Source organism: Phacochoerus africanus, chromosome 3, assembly GCF_016906955.1.
Source record: "Phacochoerus africanus isolate WHEZ1 chromosome 3, ROS_Pafr_v1, whole genome shotgun sequence".
Lineage (NCBI taxonomy): Eukaryota > Metazoa > Chordata > Mammalia > Artiodactyla > Suidae > Phacochoerus > Phacochoerus africanus.
In genome coordinates this window covers 181,519,626-181,536,866 of record NC_062546.1, presented here as the reverse complement: position 1 = coordinate 181,536,866, position 17,241 = coordinate 181,519,626, and the positions used below count along the sequence as shown (strand labels likewise).

General features: G+C 34.4%; 1 protein-coding gene across 2 annotated transcripts in view; it reads right to left on the bottom strand.

Moving 5' to 3' along the window:
* Nucleotides 1–300: 300 nt before the first annotated feature.
* The window catches only part of SPAG16 (sperm associated antigen 16), a 137,564-nt gene continuing 120,623 nt past the window's right edge, over nucleotides 301–17,241 (bottom strand). The window contains exon 10 of one of the 2 annotated variants that reach the window (XM_047773421.1): nucleotides 301–671. In XM_047773421.1, coding sequence (XP_047629377.1) covers nucleotides 540–671 — 132 coding nt within the window. In that variant the 3' untranslated portion in view covers nucleotides 301–539. The remainder of the gene's footprint in view (nucleotides 672–17,241) is intronic. The other variant, XM_047773424.1, reaches the window with a different exon arrangement.

The window sequence follows — 17,241 nt, the reverse complement described above, 5'->3', positions numbered from 1 at the left end:
TTACAAGATTTAAATAAATTCCTATGAATGTAAATATGCAGATTAGTGAAATAATGCATTTTTAATAAATACCAAATAAGTAGTAAGTTTTGTCTTTAAATTGACGTAATTATGGTTCACATAGCTATGGTCCTCAAAACAAAACTATTTGTTAATGAGAAAAAAACATACTTTTTTTTGTAAAAAAAATTGTCAAATTGTAAGTAAAATAATCAAATGCAATGCATAGTGGCTGAGATCCTATTTTTAAAATAAATCCTACAAACCTCTCTAAAAACAATTTGCACCTTAAGCCAGAACTGTAATACCCACATTAAATAAGCACAATAGTGCACTTAGCCTGTACTGCCACCAAGTGCCTAAACCAATTAGTTTTGAGATTCTTGCAACAGCTTTAAGCAGATTCTTTCAGTGTCAGAAGTAGCAATTTGGAAACAGGCTAAAAACAAACCACTTTGACCATGAATGGCTGTAATAAAAGAATCATAACTTAGACACTATTAGGCAATCTCAAAGGTATTAATAAAGCATTAAGAATCCTACCAGCTCACTGGAAGTTCGTGAAGTCTAAATATGTTATTCAGCTTGTAGTCAAATTTTGCTGGACAAATATTTTCTTTACATAAACACGGGTTTGGATTTGGTTGCATATTTGTGGGAAATTCTGAATCCTAGAGAAAAAATAAAGCAAGACCTTTCTGTAAAACAGACAACTCACTGTACACATTGATACAGTCTTATTTAATATTAAATTACAATGTAAATATTACTCTTATAAACCATCAGGATATACCTTCAGTCCTTCAGTCCTGATTTTAGCTTTGAGAAAATATACAAAAAAGATAAATTTTTAAATAAGGCATATACATTCTTGTATAAGTCTAAACTGTATTCTACATAGCAAAAAGTATTGGCAAACATCCCCTTCTTGAATCACAGTGAAGCACAACAGAGTACTATCTCATGTTATTGGTCACTTGTCCTTTTTCAATTATTTTCCATCCCCAATGGTAACATCAGCAAAATGTGCGATTATTTTTATACTCCTTTTGTCCTCTAAAAATGGTGAACTAAAATCCTTTTAATTGAGTAACAAAATAACAGCAACCAATTGATAATTATAACTGATAATTACAGTTTTATTTAAATCTGAAGCCTCAGGGATAATGTGAAGGAATTTACTAAAGAGAAAAGATTTCTGTCATTTTAAATCACACGTACATTAGCATCTATACCTGCCATGTGATAGTCACTTCCCTTCCCATCTAGCAAACTCTAACTAGAGACCATGAAAAAGTAGTGTCTCCTTACTGAAAGAAGATATGCTACTAATAGCATGTAATTAACACTTAATGAAGGCAGATTAATTGTTCGATTCCATAAAAAAAGGGAAATAATGTGTTTTTCCTTAACATTTTAAAATTGCCTCTAAAAGGGGGAGACATGCTGTTTCTTAGTATACTCATTCATTTATTCAAAAATATTTATAACTGCTACTTTATGCCAAACATTATTCTAGGCATGGGGAATGCACCAAGGAACAAAGAAAACGAAAAGACTTGCCCCTGTGGAGGAGACATTACAGAGTTGGAAATGATAAAGCCAATTTTCATTGATGAAGTCTTTTTCTGATTGCAAAGTAATATACATTCATATAGAAATTTAATGCAATTCATTCTACAAAGAAAAAAATTAAAGTTATTCTTACCACCTAGATGTAATTACTATTAATACTTTCACTTAAAAAAATTGTCTCTCTTGGTTTGTTTTTTGTTTTTTTTTGTCTTTTTAGGGCCACACCCGTGGCATATGGAAGTTCCCAGGCTAGGGGTCAAACTAGAGCTGCAGCTGCCAGCCTACGCCACAGCCTACGCCCCAGCCACAGCCACATGGAGATCTGAGCCACATCCGCACACTGCACCACAGCTCATGGTAATGCCAGATCCTTAACCCACTGAGCAAGGCCAGGGATCAATCCTGCATCCTCACAGATACTAGTCAGGTTTGTTACCACTGAGTCACAATGGGAAGTCCAGCGTCTCTCGATTTTTATAAAATCAAAACAATGATCTATTATCCACCCTCCATTTTTCATTTAACACTATATCACTGCATTTTCACATTATTCAGTCTGTTTTGAAAGAATGATAAATGCCATATTTTATTTCACATCAGCTATTTTTTTCTCTTATGACTATCAATGCTATAAAAAGAATTTTTGCCTCTAAATCTGCACTTTGCATCCTTAAAGCAAAATTCTAGAAGTGTAAATAAATAATAAGCCAAATAAGATAAACATTTAACAAAAAACATACCTCTTCACAGATTGCTTTTCAGAATTATTATAAGAATTCATACCCCTGCCAGTTATATTGTACTGTGTATACATCACTTCTTTGTTACAGGGCACACTCACGCATTGTATGGGCAGGCCACTTGATAGGGCTGTCCTCTTGCTCTCTGCAAATCCCCTGCTTGACCAGTGCTGCTTCACCTACAGCCTGCCCTACTCACATGACCTCCCTATAGACTTGCACCAAGCCCCAGCTAGAGATTATTCAGAACTCTTTACTTTGCCTATCAAAGGGGTGGTGAAGGGGTTGTGGAGAAAAGGGAACCCTCCTGCACTTTTGGTGGGAATGTAAGCTGGTACAGCCACTATAGAGAACAGTATGGAGGTACCTTAGAAATCTATACATAGAACTACCATATGACCCAGCAATCCCACTCTTCAGCATATATCCAGACAAAACTTTCCTTAAAAAAGACACATGCACCTGCATGTTCATTTCAGCTCTATTCACAATAGCCAAGACATGGAAACAACCCAAATGTCCATTAACAGATGACTGGATTAGGAAGATGTGGTACATATACACAATGGAATACTACTCAGCCATAAAAAAGAATGAAATAACGCCATGAGCAGCAACATGGATGGAACTAGAGTCTCTCATACTGAGTGAAATAATTCAGAAAGAGAAAGACAAATTCCATATGACATCACTCATATCTAGTATCTCATATACAGCACAAATGAACCTTTCCACAGAAGAGAAAATCATGGACTTGGAGAATAGTCTTATGGTTGCCAGGGGGGATGGGGAGGGAGTGGGAGGGATTGAGAGCTCGGGGTTAGGTTAACGGATGCAAACTATTGCTCTTGGTAAGGACTAACAGTGAGATCCTGCTGTGTAGCACTGAGTATGTCTAGATATTTACAACACAGTACGACAATGGGAGAAAAAAATTATGTATACATATATGTGTAACTGGGTCCCCATGCTGTACAGTGGGGGAAAAAAAAGTGTGTTGAGGGAAATAACAATAAAAAAATTACAAATAAAAAATTAAAAAAATTTTTAAAAGGGGTGGTGAGGTGCCTGCTCTCGGCTGCTTTCTCTAGTAACTGACCTCAATTCCCCCAGTAACTTGTAAGCTCCTCTGCCCCAGGGATGGAACACTGGCCCTTCCCACCACTGTCCCCCGCACACCAAGAGGTATAGCTTCAGGACCTTACTTCAGACTTACAAGCTCCTCCATCCATTATACCACTGATGTTTCTGTCCCTCACTCCTGGCTCTTTCTTCAGTCTTGAAGCCGGGCAAGCAAAGTGTGCAGCCCAAGACACACACACACACACACACACACACACACACACACACACACACACACACACACAATGTGTCTCTGTCCGAGGGCTTGTAGGTCTGTGGTGCAGCACCATCTCCCCCCTCAACACACACTCTGTCCCTCACTCCTGGCTTTCTTCAGTCTTGAAGCTGAGCATGTAAAGGGCTTGTATTCCTGCAGTGTAGCCTAGCACACACACACACACACACACACATGCACGTACACATGAACACACAAACATTCATATTTAATAATTTCTTTGGCTAATATTTATTATTGAGTGTCTATTTCAGGACAGGCCTTGGTTTCAGTTCTTATATTACTGACCAAAATAGACAAAGTTGCCTCGCTTGTGGAACCTACGTTCTAGCATGAGGATACTATAAAAATAATAAGTATGTAAGTTATAAGGTTAAAAATCTGAAAAAACGCTAATTCATATATAAAACCATTTTTCTGGTGTTTCTCCAATTAGCTGATTAGGTTAACTATTTTTGTATTGCTTTTTGCACCTCATTTTTTTCTCGACTGTATATATTATGCCTTTTAGCCATTTTCCTATTATTGCAATGATACTTCATTTTAATAATATTGCTTGGGTTGGAAATGGAGGGAGAGTAAATTATTATGTCAGAAAATATAGCAAGGTGGAGTGGAATCAGTCATAATAAAAATTTTTGTCTACATGTAGATATCTAAAACCATGAAGTTATTGTCTATAGCAATTTGCATAAGCACTATTCAATCATTATATAAAACTAATACAATGAGGCATGAAATAAAACTGATCAACTAGATTTAATAAAACCTAATCAACTATATCCTGTTTGGCACAGCTGAGAAGAATATAGGAAAATAAAATAACTGAACAACTATTTAAAACAAGAGCAGTAAAGGCCTAGTCAGAGCAATCCTATCGAAACATAGATGCACTTTTAGGCACAAAACCTAAACCCAGCCTGTATTCTGAAACATTCAGGAGATAATAGCCAATAAGATGGCAGGCAAGAACAAGGAGGTAAATGTGGGATACACATATAAGGACAATCCATAGAGGAGTGAGGAAACAAAATAAATCTTAAAACTATTCTTTCAAGCTATGTAACCATTACCATTTCTTTGTATTGACAAAGTACAACTGGAGGGCAAAGCTAAATTCTCAGTAACATGCCTTGATAGGTCAGTGGTTCTCAACTCTTGAGTACACACTGAAATCACCCAGCAGCTTTTTAAAAAAATACCAAAACCAGGTCCCACCCCAGACCAATTAAGTAATAATTCCTGAAAGTGAGGCTCTGACATTGGTATTTATTTTATTTTAAAGTCCCCCATGTGAAATAAAAGTCAGGACTGAAAATCTTTGTTTTTCCTCACAATTCAGCTTCACCACATACCAGAATCTGAATTTAGCCAAGCCTTTCAACAAACATTTTAAGCTGTATTTTCTCACCTATAAATACAACCAAAATCATACCAAATTCATAGATGGCTGTGAGGATTAAGTGAGATAATTTCTGTGAAGCACTGATCATGTGCTTGGCACCTAATAAATCCTTAATAAATATTAGTGATTTCTGTGTTTAATTTTATTATTGCTGCAATTAGTGGCACATGTTACTTTCAACTGTTGAGAAAAGGTGAATATACTCATTAGGAGTTATTTCATACTCTATTTATTATAACATACCCTATCTTAATCAAATCCTAGGTTTAATATTCTCCTGGAATATGGATTAAAGCAAAGCAGACTTTGGTATGATTCCCACCTGTCAGAATCAGTCCTATATCTAGTTAACTGCTGTTTATCTCTCTTTGTCCCAGGATCAATAACAAAAGGAGTTCTTGCTTCACTGGACAGCCAGTTGGGATTAAATACAGACTTGCTGCTTATATTCACAGGATGAAAGAACAGATGGGTAACTTGCTCTCATCTCAGTGATATATCAGTTAGGCATCCCCTGCATCTACACTGATTGGGAAGCCAATTATCTATTTGGCTTCCTTCCACAGGAGTCTCTTGGGTACCCAGGCTCCATCCCTATGCCATTGACTTGTATCTGCTTCTCGATCTTGTTCATTGCTTTCCACTGAGCCAATATTCATGGGAATTACCCAGAATAATCTTGAATCTGGAAGCTCAAAATTATTCATTCTACATTCGCGTGTTTACATTGTGTCAGGCATTAGGTTAGTTACAAGACCACAAATATAAGTAGAATATACTCTTTCCATTGCAAGGATTCACAGTCTCATGAAGGAACAGCTTAAATGAAAAGAAAAGCTATACTAGCCATATACAGAATACATTAAGGTGAAGAAATAACCAATAAGACTTCTGGAATGAAGTAGATAAAATTATCATTAGTTGTATATATTTTGATTACATCGATAGATGATAGAGATAGATAATGTGTATGAAGTCAAGTGGGAAAAAGAATTACTACTAAGAAATTTATTAAACCTAAAGAAAGAAAAACACACTTTATTCAGAGATATAAATCAAGGGCTGATTTAATATCGATATTCTATGAACTCAAAGTCTATTAACAAACTTATTAAAAAGTTTGATTTAAATATTTAATTCAGGGAGTTCCCATTGTGGCACAGCAGAAACAAATCTGACTAGGAACCATGAGGATGTGGGTTTGATCCCTGGCCTCACTCAGTGGGTTGGGGATCTGGCATTGCCATGAGCTGTGATGTTGTACACGGCTCATATCCCATGTTGCGGTGGCTTTGGCTTAGGCCAGCAGCTGTAGCTCCTGTTCAGTCCCTAGCTTGGGAACTTACATGTGCCATGGGTGAGGCCCTAATAAAAGCAAAAACAAATTTTTAATGCAATTCAAATAAAATCTTCAGTGTGAATTTTGAGAAGCCTTAAAAAATTATCCTAGAATTTATCTGGAATAAAAAAATCAGGCAAAGTTGCTTTGATATTTATAATATCTCCATTTTACAGTCAAGAAAACAAACTCAGAGTAAATAATCCAAATATAAGCAACAAGTATAAGTCTAAATGATTCCAAATCTAACAATTTTTTTCAACTATTACAAAATGATGACTGAACAAGAATGGACTATTTCTTTAACCATTCAGTTATTGAATTTAATCAATAAAAAAGTTTTGATAGCATAATATTGCAATCTGTTGGCCAAGATATGGAAAAAAATATTCTCTCATTTGAGGTGAATGTAAACTGATTTGGCTTTTTCAAAGGGCAAATGGAAATGTCTATTAAAATAAAAATTGTCTTGGCAATTTTATATCCAGGAATTTGCTTTATGGGTATTCTCACAAAGCTTCACCAAATTACATATATGAGTTTTGTTTTTTGTTTTTGTATTTGTTGTTGTTTTTATGATTTGCTTGTGCTTTCTAATATGTAGCATTTCTTATAATATTAGATATTGAAAACAATTTAATTGTACATCAATACCTTGATTTAATTAAAAAAAATATCATACTATTCTGGTATACTATCTTCAAATGGAATGAGGTACATGCAGTTCTGATATAATCCTAGTACACCAGTATGGCCTTTTTGGTTGTTGAAATACGGAAAGATACTTAACAACATTTGGAAAACAGCTGATATCCTTAGTACATACTCCATGTTCCTCTCAGACCCACCACTCTAGTTCCTCCTTTGGGTACCCTCCTACCCCTGACGTATTCATTATCTTGTCTGAATTAAGGTAGTTCCTAGCACATCTGGGCCTCCAGGCTCATTCTCCCACCCTACATCCATCATCAGTGCTGACTGGTCAGTGCTCATGCTTTAATGGTTGTTAAACATTTTGAATATCATTCTAAATTTATATATACTTATACAAAATTATACTTGATATATTGTTAATTTTAAAAAGAAATTTACAGAGTGGCAAATAAGGAAAATCATTCCATTTTCACAAAATATAAAAAAAAGTTCTACATATCTAAGTGATAATGTATGTATGAAATATTTTAAGGAGAGACAGAGAAAGTAAGAATCTTAACAGTGATCACCAGGAAGAGATCAAGATGGTGGACTTTGGAGGGTGTGGAGCTCACAGGCCCCCACAAACACATCAAAAATATATCCACATGTGGACCCGATTCTCACTGAAAACAAACTGTAGACTGGTAGAAAGACTCTTATACAAACAAGAGTGTAAGAAAGACCCACACATAGCAAAGTAGGACAGGAAGAGAGGTGATCAGATTGGGACCTGAGACTCTAGGAAGGAACAAAGAAGAGGAGAAGGATTATATGGGCTTGGGGGCCCCTCCCAGGGAGTGGGCAGTTGGAACCACAGATTGAGTGCTCCAGCCCTGAGGTATGATGCTAGGAGAACCACTAAAGAGCTAAAGACATACACAGACCGCAAGTGAGGAGACAGGAAAAGATATTCATGCAAATGGAAATAATGAGAGATGGGGTAGCAATATCATATCAGACAAAATAGACATTAAAACAAATTCTGTAGCAAAAGACAAAGGGTACTATACAATGACAAAGGGATAAATATAAGAAGGGGATATAACAATCATTACATATAAGTGCTAATAGAGGAACACCTAAATATATGAAGAAAACATTAAGGGAGACATAAAGAGAGAAACTAACAATGATACAATAATACTAGGGTTATTTACACACTACTTACATTAATGGATAAGTCATCCAGATAGAAAATAAAGAAACAGTAGTCTTCAGTGACACATTAGATCAGTTGAACTTAATAAATATTTACAGCACATTGCATCCCAAACCAGCAGAATACATATTCTTTTCAACTGATGCGGAACATCCTTTAGAATCAATCGCTTGTTACGCCACAAGAAAAGTTTCAACAAATGTAAACTCAACATCTATTCATGATGAAAACTTTCATCAAAATTTGTACAGAGGCAACATATCTCAACTTAATAAAGTCCATTTATGACAAACCCACAGCAAACATTATATTCAACACTGAGAACCTGAAAGTTTTTTGCCTAAAATCAGGAACAAGACAAGGATGCCCAGTCTTACCACTTCTGTTTAACATAATATTATAAACTCCTAGCACTTAAACCAGACAAGAAAAAGAAAAGGTATCCAAATGGGAAGGAAAGAAATAAAATTCACTATTTGAATATGACATGATACTATATATAAAAAACCCTTAAATCTTCACCAAAAAAACTTTTAGAACTAATAAAGCAACTCAGTAAAGCTGCAGGACACAAGAGTAATATACAGAGGTCTGCCTTTCTACACACTAATAATGAAATATCAAAGAGAGAAAAGAAAACAATCTCATTTAAAACCTCAACTAAAATAAAATAAAATACCTTGGAATAAACTTAACCAAGTAGGTAAAAGACTTATACCCTGAAAATTGTAAGACATTCATGAAGAACACTGAAGATGATACCAAGGAATTGAAAGATATCTGGTGTGCATAGACTGGAAGAATTAATGTTGTTAAAATGTCCACACTACCTCAAGTGATCTATAGACTTAATACAATCGCTATCAAAAAACTCATGACATTTTTCACAGAATTGGAACAAATAATTCTAAAACTTATATGGAATCAAAAAAAAAAGAAAGAAAGAACCCAAATGGGCAGAGCAATCTCAGGTAAAAAAATAATAATACAAAGCTGAAGTTATCACACTCCCTGACTTCAGACTGTACACAAAGGCACACTAATCAAGATAGTATGGTATGGAGAAAAAAAAAAAGCAGAAATACAGATTAGTGGAACAGAATAGGGAACCTATGTGTTGATTTTTTTAATTAGTCTCCTAAGGGAAAAAGAAACAAGCTAAAATAAGCAATTGTGGCCTATTTAAATTTAAAAACTTGCACAGCAAAGGAAACATTAACAAAACAGAAAAATAACCAACTGAATGGGAAAAAATAAATGATATGATGAATAAGGGGTTAATATCCAAAATATATAAGTAGCACGTACAACTTAATATCAAAAAACTAAGCAATCCAATTAAATAATGGACAGAAGACCTGAATAGTAAATTTTTCTAAATAAGATACATAAATGGCAATAAGTACCTGTTAGGATGCTCAACATCACTATTAATCAGATAAATGCAAATCAAAACCACAATGAGCTATCACCTAATATCTGTCAGAATGATAAACTGTCTCATAAATCTGTCTAAAAATGATAAACAATGTCAAGGACATGAAGAAAAGGGAACTCAAGTACACTGCTTGTGGGAATGTAAATTGGTGCAGCCACTATGGAAAACAGAATGAAGGTTCTTCAAAAAACTGAAAATAAGACTACCATGTGATATAGCATTTCTACTACTGTGAATATATCTGAAGAAAAAAAATACTAATAAAAAGATATATGCATGCCCTTGTTCATGGCATCATTATTTACAACAGCCAAGATATGGAAGCAACTTAATTGTCCAACAACAGATGAATGGATAAAGACATGGTATAAATACAATGGAATATTACTCAGCCATAAAAAGAAGGAATTATTTTCATTTGCAATAATGTGGATGAACCAGGAGTGCCAGAAAGGGAAAGACAAAAACTCTGCTATCACATATAGGTAGAATCTAAATATTAAAATAGGCATTCCCATCATGGCACAGTGGAAACAAATCCAACTAGGAGCCATGAGCTTGAGGGTTCGATCCCTGGCCTCACTCTGGCGTTATGGTGAGCTGTGGTGTAGGTCCCAAATGCAGCTTGGATCCTGCATTTCTGTGGCTGTGGTGTAGGCTGGCAGCTGTAGCTCTAATTCGACCCCTAGCCTGGGAACCTTGATATGCTGTGGGTGCGGTCCTAAAAAGACAAAAGACCAAAAACAAACAAATAAATAAATAAACTTAAACAAATGAATATGGCAAAACAGAAACAGATTCATATACACTGAATGAACTTGTGGTTACCAGTGAGGAGAGGAAAGGGTGGAGGGGAAAGACAGGGGTTGAATATTACAAACTTCAGTCTAAACTAAATAAGCTATAGGGATATATTGTACAGTATAGGGAATGTAGCCAATATTTTATAACTTTAAATGGTGTATAATATATAAAAACATTGAATCACTGTTGTACACCTGAAACTAATATTATAACTGAGCTTTATTTCAAAAATATATATAAAATTTTCAAAATAGGGAGGCAGCTATGAATGTACATAGAAGCACTATTTATGATAGCTAAGCTATGGAAGTAACCCAAATATCAACGAATAGATAAAGATATGGTATATATGGACAATGGCATATTACTCAGCCATAAAAAATAATGAATTAATACCATTTTAAGCAATATGGATAGACTTAGAGATTATCATACAAAGTGAAGTAAGTCAAAGACAGACATCAAATTATATCACTTATATGCATAATCTTAAAAAAATGATGCAAGTGAACTTATTTACCAAACAGAGATACATTCACAGACATAGAAAACAAACTTATGGTTACCAAAGGGGAAAGAGCAGAGGGGTAAAATGGGAATGTGAGATTAAGATATATACACTACTGTATATAAAATAAATAATGAACAAGCCTACTTACTATGGGTGGAAGAAAGCAGGGCCATAGATCTTGAGCCTGAATGCTTGGTCATGAAAAATCATGACTCCCTCTTGGAGTGCCAAAAGGGATGTGCTAGGAAAGAACAGATACTGCTTTGCTAAGACAAAATAAGGGGCCAAAGCAGTCTCTTTGCTGTTCTGCAGGAAGTTGCATTATGTCCTAGATAAATGCTCTTATGAATTTGTTGCTAATGATTTTCTCATCAGGAGATAGCATTGAAGCTCCCTGTGCTGGTTTAGCAAAATGTATCTATAATCTTTTTGAAAGTTCTGCTTCCCACACTTCTGCATGTAGCCTTTGTGCCCAATCCTAATAAAAGACAGACACTGAATTTGCTCGGGGCTCTTGCTTTTCACAGCATTAGCCATCTCTGTGTTTTTCTTAAGTTGACCTCCAGGCACAGGCCTGAGTTCAGATTGTTGTGAACGATGACAACTTATAGCACAGGGAATGCTATTCAGTATAATAACCCATAATGGAAAAGAATCTGAAAAAGAATATACATAAATATATATGTATATACACACATATATATGAATCATTTGGCTGTAGAGCTAAAACACTATAAATCAACTATACTTCAATTTTAAAAAGGAAAAAGTAAACTTAAAAAAGAACAAATCTTTAAAAATTAAAATATTAAAGAAGAAAATTAAAATGTGGAGGCAGGAGTTTCAGGATCATAGAAGGGGAAGTGATGATGGAAAAAGAATTTACTGTGATGTACTGTGAAGATGGAGGAAGAGCCCATGAGCCAAGGAATCTAAGCAGCCTCTCAAGTTGGAAAAGTCCAGGAAAGGATTCTCCTCCAGAGGCTCCAGAAGAAACCAGCCCTGACACCTTGATTTCAGACTTCTGCCCTCCAGATCTGTGAGCTAATAAATAAGGGTTTTAAACCAAAAACAAAACAAAGAAAGCAAAAAAACCCATTGTTACCAATGGATAGAGTAGAGATCAAAGCAAAGGGAATAGATTAATTACATTTGACATCATATCTTTCTTTACTGTTTGGATATTTTATCACATATATGTATTCTTTTCTTAAGTATTCAATTAAAGTAATATATATAAAGAATCTAACATACACATATTAAGGCCATCTCGTTTTAACTAGTATTTTCAAACTGTGGCTTACCTGGATATGATGCAGTTAAAAACCTGTTTTCAATGACTTGTCAAATAAAACAAATTTGGCAGCTAGCTATAGAGACCATCAAGAGCTTCTCTACATCTCGCTGCCTCCCTTGCAGTTAATCTGAGTTAAAGTTACTGGGTTTTGAAAAATGGGATGTTAGTAGAAATGATGGAAGCCACTTCCAGTCCTAGCCTTTAAATATCCCAACGTAGTTCACCATCCCCCTTCCACAGTGACTTTGGAGGTCTATATTCCAGACAGTGTAGCCACCAGACGGCTACCCCTATACCCAAGTCACTGAATGGAGGAGAGCCACACTGGGGAGTTACACTGTCCAGTCAGAATGAACCTTAGTTGTAAAAACACTTTGGATTTGGGGGCTTATCTCTCATTTCAGCTAATGTTTACATTGGCCAATACAGTTGAAAATGATGATACTTAATAATCAGTCATTTATATTAATTTTTAAAAATACAAGGTCAAAAGATGAATGTTTTCAAATAGTGCATTTAATGAATATGGCAAAAAAAATTGTTCAAATGTGATTTTTCTCTCCTTGTCCTAAATTTCCATGGTGAGAGGAATTTATCAGAAATAAAGTAAGTTTTGTACAGGCTTTTGTGCCCTCATTATTGCATTCATCACTCAAGTATTCTATTACCTGATGACAAACTTCACACATTACTACCTAGCAATGACAGACAGGTGACATTATGTCCAAGACTTGACTGAGCTAAGTGATATTCACAGTCCAAGTATGAACATAAGAGTGAGGCAGGGAAAGTCCTTCCTTATTTATACATTCAACTGCTTGACTTTTATGTTTGTTTACACTGTGGTGACTTCAGGTTGTAAGGAGGATTATATTTGCAAAAGGCTGTTTTCACATGTATTTAGGCATCTTTGATCTAATACTCCTAAAAGTATCTAATCATTCTTTAAATTTTCTACTGTGTATAATTACATCAAGCAAATAGTTTTGGTGCATTTTCACTAAGTCATCCTTTACTTTGACCCAGATCAAATTAGGCTAAAGTTAAAAGACTAACAAAACAAAACATATGGAGTTCCTGTTGTAGCTCAGCAGGTTAAGAACTCAACATAGCATCTGTAAGGATATGAGTTCCATCCCTGGCCTCACTCAGTGGGTTAAAGATCTGGCTTTGTTGCAAGCTTCAGTGAGGGTTGCAGATGAGGCTTGTATCTGGTGTTGCCATGGCTGTGGGGTAGGCTAACAGCTACAGCTATAGCCATGGCTGTGGGGTAGGCCTACAACTACAGCTCCGATTAGGACCCTAGCCCAGGAATTTCCATGTGACTGTAAAAAATAAAAATTAAAAAAAGCACTTGGAAACTCCTAGTTTGTCACATTTTTAAAGTATATCTCTAGACTAAACTGCTTATTTGTGCCATAAATTTATTAATAGAACAGAGATCAAAGATTTGCTTGATTTAAAAACAGAGATTGACAGCCAGATTTATACTTCCTCTTAGTATGTATAGGATTTTGAAGGAAATAAATTATTAAGAAATACTCTTAGAATATTATTAAAGGTAAAGACAAGAATTGTAGTGCTTCAAGTAAATTTAAGTTGTGAAGTTAAATGAATGTACTTTTTACTATGCTGAATAATAATATTATTTGAAAACTAACTTCCATTAATTAATTTCAGTAATTCTCAAAGAGTAGTCCTTTGAGCAGTGTATCCACATCAGCTGAGAAATTAATTAAAGTACAAATCCACAAACCCCAGTCCAAATTTACTAAATCAGAAACTCTGGGAACAGGGTCCAACGATCTGTATTTATAATGAGATCTTCAGGTGATTTGGATGCTTGCTAAAATTTGAGAGCCACTGAATTTCATGAAAATCTTATCTTTCAAAATTTAACAAACTTAGCTAACAGATTTAAAAGCATTAAGCATAATTATAATAACTGAAATTTAAATGCCATATAATCAGAACTGGAGAAAATGAATAAATTATAGGTATTCAATATCCAATATCTTAATCTTTATAATATTACAATGAATTTACATTAATAAAAATAATTATAATGCAAGGAATTTATATGATTCATTATATTCTTTCATTATTTGTCTCAGTGAAGTATCATCAAAAGGATATAATAAAACACTAGCCAGTCAGGAACTCAGCTGAAATTTTTTTTAACATTTTTTATAATGTTAAAAAATGTTTTAGAACTTCTCACCTTTTTCATTTATCATATATATTAATTTGTGTTCACAATAACTAACCTCATTTTAAATAGTTCACTAAAACTTCAGAGGAATAGACAAGACCATTAAAATGAATTAAGATTAATAGTGAAAATAATAATACCTATCATTTATTTAATAACCTACCTATATACTATCTCAGATACTCACAAGAGTTCTGCATGTTGGATATCATCTCTTTTTTACAGATGGACAAAAATTGAGCTCAGGTAGGATAATGACTAACTGGTGTTGCTGGGACCAGGAGTCAGATTCCATCTTCCTGGCCTTAAAGCCTCGGTTATTTCTACTTTGCCCTTTGGCTCCAGTATCTGTGATAGTATTCTTGTGTCTCCAACTGGACACTTTTAACTAAGATGCACTGATGAAATACTTAAGACCTAACTTTTCTTCTAGCTTAAAAGAATAATTTGTTTTAACTATAAACTACAAACAAACAGCTCCTGAAATTGCTTAGGACAATGTCATATCTACCTGAAATTTTCAGAAACTTGGAAACTCACCTTGAAGCAGGCTTGGGGTGAGTAGGAGGTGGATAAGGGATGAACATAGTGAAACTGTAAATCATTTTAATTTCCCCATGGCCATACAAGGATCATTTATCATCCTCATTTTACAGATGGGAAAAATTAGTCTAAAATAATCTAACCCTTTTCCCAATGTTACAAATCTGTAAGGTTAAAAAAAGCACATTAAAATCAAACTTTGTTTGACTCCAAAATCTTTCTCATTTTACCATATTTTACCCCACCCCCAAGTTCTTTCATCAAGGCCTGTTGTTTTAAAAGTTTTTCTTTTTTAAAAAATGGGCTTCTTAACAGAAACAGTAAAGGTAATGAAACCTTTTTTCTTTAATGCCTTGGTAATCATTATTAATACTACTGTTCAACAATACAACTTTGTCTATTTTTTTAGTCTTTATGCCTTCTAATTATAATAATCATAGCAATTTCTGCTCTTTTCTTGATCCATTTTTGTGTGGTTTCTAATCTGCTATAAGTCATAAAGTACCACAACCGGATAAATTAAGAACCTTTTCTTAACTACACCAGTAAAGTTCTGTATTGAGACCTCCTGGGAGTTCCCATTGTGGCTCAGAGGTAAAGAATTTGAGGAGTATCCATAAGGATGTGGGTTCAATCACTGGCCTCACTCCATAAGAATCTGGCATTGCTATGAGCTGTGGTGTAGGTGGCAGATGTGGCTCAAGTCTAGCATTGCTGTGGCTGTGGAATAGGCCTTCAGCTGTAGCTCCAATTCAATCACTAGCCTGGGAACTTCCATATGCTGTGGGTGCAGCCCTAAAAAGGCAAAAATAAAAAAAAATATGACCTTCTGCACAGTAGCACTATAATTTTTAATGCAGATCTTTGTCTCAGATGAGATCTCTCTGTTGGTCTTATTAGGGATAAGTGTGAATATATTTTTCTTCTTAGTGCTTCACCTGCAGCACATGGAAGTTCTCAGGCTAGGGCTCAGATTGGAACTACAGCTGGAAATCTACACCACAGCCACAGAAATACCAGATCCTTAACCCACCTTGTGACAGCCAGGGATCAAACCTGCATCCTCACAGATACTATGTTGGGTTCTTAACTCACTGAGCCACAATGGGAACTCCTAAGTCAGCATTTTTGATGACTGAGTCTCCAGAAGATCCAATACTGATTATTGAATAAAAATTGTTATGAAAACTGGTTTAATTATTCAGGAGGAAAAGGTAGAATATTGCATTTTATCCTTCTCCCAAATTAATTCTAGATGAATTAGAGTTCAATATTTTTAAAAAATTATGAATCAGAAATAATATATAAATATTTATATAATTTTGGAATATAGAAATCCTAAGCATAATATTAAGAAAGAAATAGTGAAGTAAAAGATAGTTATAATTGACAGCACAATTTTTAAACTTCTAAAATTAAAAGAAATCAAAGGGAAAACTGCAAGGAAAATGTTGGCATATAAAATAATTTATAATATATAAATTACACATAAAGATGACTTAAAATCAGTCATAAAAAAGTAAACTGTCTTGAAGAAAAAGATACAAAGTCTATGAATACACAAGTCACCCATAAAGTAGTCGGTTAACATGTAAAGGGTCAGTCTCTCTAATAATCTAATACATTCGTAATAACAAACAATATGATAATCATTTGCAAATTGGTAAACTATATTTTTAAGTGAGAAAATTGGTGAGGTACTCTCATACACTTTAAGCAGTAATATAAAATTATATAAACTGTCTAGAAGGAAATCTTAATATGCATAATATTAAGAAATGACAAAATACCTTCTATCAATAAGGTTATTTCTAAAAATGTATTTGAAGAAAACATTCATATGAATGTGTTAGGATGTATATATAAAGATATCCATGGGCCACTATTTATTGCAGCAAAGTACAAGAAACACCTAAATTTCAATAAATAGGGATTAGTTAACTGAATAATAGAATTCCATACCTCCAGGTATTGGGACACAATTTAGCTGTTAATAATTAAATTTACAAAGAACATTTATGGACATAAAAAATATCCACTAATATGGAATAAAAATAAATTACATACCTGCATACATATATGTGTGTGGAACTAAAAGAAAGTATATCAAAATAAAAATAGTAACTAACTCTGTGTGCTATTTTATTTTATAGTCATTTCTTCAT